The sequence below is a fragment of the Stegastes partitus genome, unplaced genomic scaffold (genome assembly GCF_000690725.1).
Source record: "Stegastes partitus isolate 25-593 unplaced genomic scaffold, Stegastes_partitus-1.0.2 Scaffold1795, whole genome shotgun sequence".
Classification (NCBI taxonomy): Eukaryota; Metazoa; Chordata; class Actinopteri; family Pomacentridae; genus Stegastes; species Stegastes partitus.
Genome location: NW_007579526.1, coordinates 102,274 through 106,000, shown reverse-complemented (window position 1 = coordinate 106,000; position 3,727 = coordinate 102,274). Strand labels below are relative to the sequence as shown.

The following is a 3,727-nucleotide window of genomic DNA, read 5'->3' as shown; positions in this document are numbered from 1 at the left end:
CTGTCTGTCTGTCTGTCTGTCTGTCCCTGTCAGGAGCTTTAGAGTGAAAGTGAAAGTCTGCTCCTTGTTTTCCTCTGATTGTCTCTAAACTCCAGAGAAGGCCTCTGGATCAATGTGCCCCGTTCACAACAAAGTCTGAGCTGAATCCGGAGTGACAGGACACTAAACTCCTCTGACTCACCTTCAATACTTTCTCCTGCAAACACCGATTTAAACGTTGTACACTTTCATACTGCCTGATATTCACATTCCTACAGATGTCCTCTGACATGTTCACTGGGTGTCATCTTCACCTGGTGGCTGCACTTGTTTCTGATAGAACTTCTCTTCAACCAACAAACAATCATTCTATTACATTCTTTTCTGCGCCGAATTGTGAAGCCAAACCAGCCATGTTGCTTTGCGTCCTACATTCTGAACAGTGATTAAAGCAAAGTTAAAGGACCGGACTTTGAAGCACTTTGGTGCGTCCTGTCCTGAAGTTCAGTCTCACCACTGGCCGCAGGTGCGTGTTGCCTCCTTGTCATCCTTGTCTTCCATCCTGAAATCCTTTAACAACTATCCACTGAGAGGGGCAGATTAATCTGAAACGTCTGCTTACTCTTCGATTCGGTTCAGCGAAACAGAAAGTGAAATCATGCGCCTCATTACATGTTGTTGTTCCGCGCTGCTGCCACAAGGGGGCGCAGGAGACCTGTGATTCAGGAGCGCTTTTTATTGTGGACCTGATTTAAAAACACAAACAGGTTTGATTCAACTTTTTCGGTCGTGCTGATTTGTACAGAGATGTGTTTCAATGTGCAGTCTTCCCTCACTGATACAAGAATGAAAAAATATTGTCTCAAAAGTAAAAAAAATACCAAAAACAAGAAACTTTCCTGGAACATGTACGGCTGAGTTGTTTTGTCTCATTCTGTTCTGCCAGACAGAAGAACACAGGCTGTCCTCCACCTGCCAGGTTAAAAGGTATTTTCAGACACAAACTTAGAGGGATGTCCTGGACAGCTGACCTCCGTCATCACACAGCCACACAAGATCAAGGAAACCATCTCCATCATTTCACATTCAGGATGTAATCCAGCTTTACAGCCCAAACAACAAGTCTAATGTACATGTCGTGCACAAAGGCCAATCAAGTCAACGGAATTCTGATTCAAAACTAAAAAAGAAATCACAACAGAAAAGTAAATTCAAATTCAGCAACCTGATGAGGAACCTCTGAAGCTCCTTCAGTAGCAGCGTATGTGGAGCGTGTAGAGCAGGTCTGTCGTCCTCGGAGTGAGTTCTTAGTTTTCAGCACAGGAACCGGGACTCTCCCAGTTTACAGACTCATTTGAGCAAATGCTCTTTTGCACTTTTAACAGGTATTTATTTTATATTTTACTGCTGTTTTATTGTTTATATCACCTTTGAACTTTTTTCTTGTCACCATGTTTGCTGCTGCAAAGATGATGCCAAACGACATTTCGTTGTATTTCTTGTACGATGACATTAAAACCTCTCCTTCTAGGTTTGAGAGGTGTGGGGGAGTTTGTGTGGAGTACGGGGCCAGTAGGAGGGATGATGCCCCTCAGCTGGGGCAAGAGGAGAGAAGAAGCCTGGACATTGATAAGGAAGAGAAATCCATCCAGGGTCCAACAGAGGCCCAGACATCCACACAGCTGTTGGCCAAAGGTCACGTGAACTATATCCAGTCTGTGGAGGTCCTCAGTCCTCCAGGTCCTGGTTCTTCTGGTAGTTTAATGGTAGCAGCTGGACCTGCTTGAGTTCCTTGAAGACGTTCCACCTTCATCCAAGAGGCTTCATCAGAGCTGATGAGTCAGTATTCATGGTGATGGTGACTTTACTCTTTGTGCTGTAAGAACCAGATGTCTTCATGGGGATTAAAGATGTATTTCTACTCTCTTCTGTCTCCTCCCTGCTTTCCTTCACTTCCTGTCCGGTTAGAAGAAAAACGGTTTTCTGTCTATTTCTCTGCAACAGCAGAACGTGTTCTTACGTGTTGCGCTGCAGTGATGACCCTGATATTTCCCACTGTCCCTAAACGCAGCAAAGAAACAGTTACTGATGAAGGAGGCGTTGTGACGATTCGTCGCCATGGGAACAGACTCCGGAAGCGGCCACAGCGGGATTTATTCACCACTTTAGTTTCCCTGTAAGTCCAAATAAAAACTCACATTTCCTCCCATCGTGCCTCCTGACCTGCAGTATTATGATAGTTTTTAGCTGTTTCGTTTTTAACTTTAGTTTCGCGCATGTCCGGTTGGTTCGGTCTCGTGCACGAGCGGTGGGACGCTGCTGCTCTGATTTGGTCGCGCGCCCTTCTGCTGAAATATGGCCGCAAAAACAAACGAGTCGCTCGCAGTAATTCGTGTCTAACTTCATCTGGAAGTCGGTTACCGGATCCCGGAACTCTTCTCAGTGTGACATTTTAGAAACCGAGACGTGACCCGGTGAGCTTCCGGCCTGTGGAGCTCTGCGCGTGCGTTTGGACTGAGGCGACAGGTGAGCATGTTGGTGGCAGGTCGGAGTGCGGAAGTCTTATGTTGACATTTCAGGGAAAAAAAGAGAATATTCCATCACAACCGGATCGTTTCTGAGCATTTGGAGCGACAGCACCGTCCACTGGGTCTGATAGTCTGATGATTGGTGTTACTGTCCAAAGGGCTGAACCAGCCTCATAGTTCTAATGTCTGTGAACAACTTGTTCTGTCTCCAGGAAGCCTGATGTGTGATCCAGTTTAGGAGTGGACCCCGGTCACTCACTCCCTCATGTCCTGCCCGGCTGTCCCGCCCCTCGGCACTGGGGCTCCAGAACCTCTGACCTTCCTGCACCAGCGCCTGCTGATGGCCGAGGAGGAGACTGAGGCTCTTATTCGAGACGTGAGTGAACTCGGGGTATCCAGGGACCAAGTTTTGGGATCTCCTGGGAGGATGGACCCAGTCAGCCCCCTGAAGGTCTGTTGGGCCCGTCATGACGAGAGCTTGCTTTGGCAGAAGTGCGACTCTCTCGTGAGTCGAGTGTCTCGCATGGAAAGTCTGCTGCAGACCCTCAAACTCACCGTCTTCCGCCTGGAGACTGAAAGAGAGCTGGATCCGTCTCACACAGGTAATGTCTGATCATCCTCTTACCCACCTGAGATGTAGACAAACATCAGACGGTACAGCATACGGACCGGCTGCCATCAGAGCGCAGCTTTGTCCACAAACACTAGTCATGATTGCAACCCTTGTCCAGTGAGCCGAGGGCAGAATCTTCCTCCTTTCTTCTGTTGTGTGTTTTTCCTGTGCAGCCCATTTGAAGCAGCAGCTGGCAGCACTGCAGCAGGAGAGTGAGGAGGAGCAGCAGGCGTCCAGAAAGGAGGTGATCAGGCTCCGAGGTCGTCTTCAGCAGGCTTACCAGGAGAGAGACGAAGCTCGCACACAGGTGCAGATGCTGGGGGAGACGCTGGAGGCAGCTGCTGCTGCCAAGGTAATGCTATGAGGACCATTCAGGTCTTATGTTGTACACCAGCTGGCCATCCTGCCGTCTTCCTCTCCATCTCTAGTGTCGTGGTAAATATATACGTTATATTCAGACCTCTTTGGTTTGTCACATTTCATTATGCTGCAGCCTTATAAAAATCTTTTAAAATGTTTTTTCCCTCAAAACAAAAACAGCATCTGAGAAATCCAAATTCATTTAAAAGGAAAAACTGAGATGTCATCCCCCAGCCTGGGATTTCCA

At 47.8% G+C, this 3,727-nt stretch overlaps 2 protein-coding genes across 3 annotated transcripts in view; one reads left to right on the top strand and one right to left on the bottom strand.

Moving 5' to 3' along the window:
* Positions 1 to 632, bottom strand: part of xaf1 (XIAP associated factor 1) — a 7,249-nt gene extending 6,617 nt beyond the window's left edge. For both annotated transcript variants that reach the window (XM_008302326.1, XM_008302327.1), the window contains exon 1: positions 494 to 632. In XM_008302326.1, the coding sequence (XP_008300548.1) occupies positions 494 to 540 (47 nt within the window). In that variant the 5' untranslated portion in view covers positions 541 to 632. The remainder of the gene's footprint in view (positions 1 to 493) is intronic.
* A 1,703-nt stretch (positions 633 to 2,335) lies between these two features.
* Positions 2,336 to 3,727, top strand: part of LOC103372639 (coiled-coil domain-containing protein 150-like) — a 4,514-nt gene continuing 3,122 nt past the window's right edge. Inside the window, exons 1-3 of the mRNA XM_008302325.1 lie at positions 2,336 to 2,505; positions 2,720 to 3,109; positions 3,294 to 3,472. Coding sequence (XP_008300547.1) covers positions 2,773 to 3,109; positions 3,294 to 3,472 — 516 coding nt within the window. The 5' untranslated portion in view covers positions 2,336 to 2,505; positions 2,720 to 2,772. The remainder of the gene's footprint in view (positions 2,506 to 2,719; positions 3,110 to 3,293; positions 3,473 to 3,727) is intronic.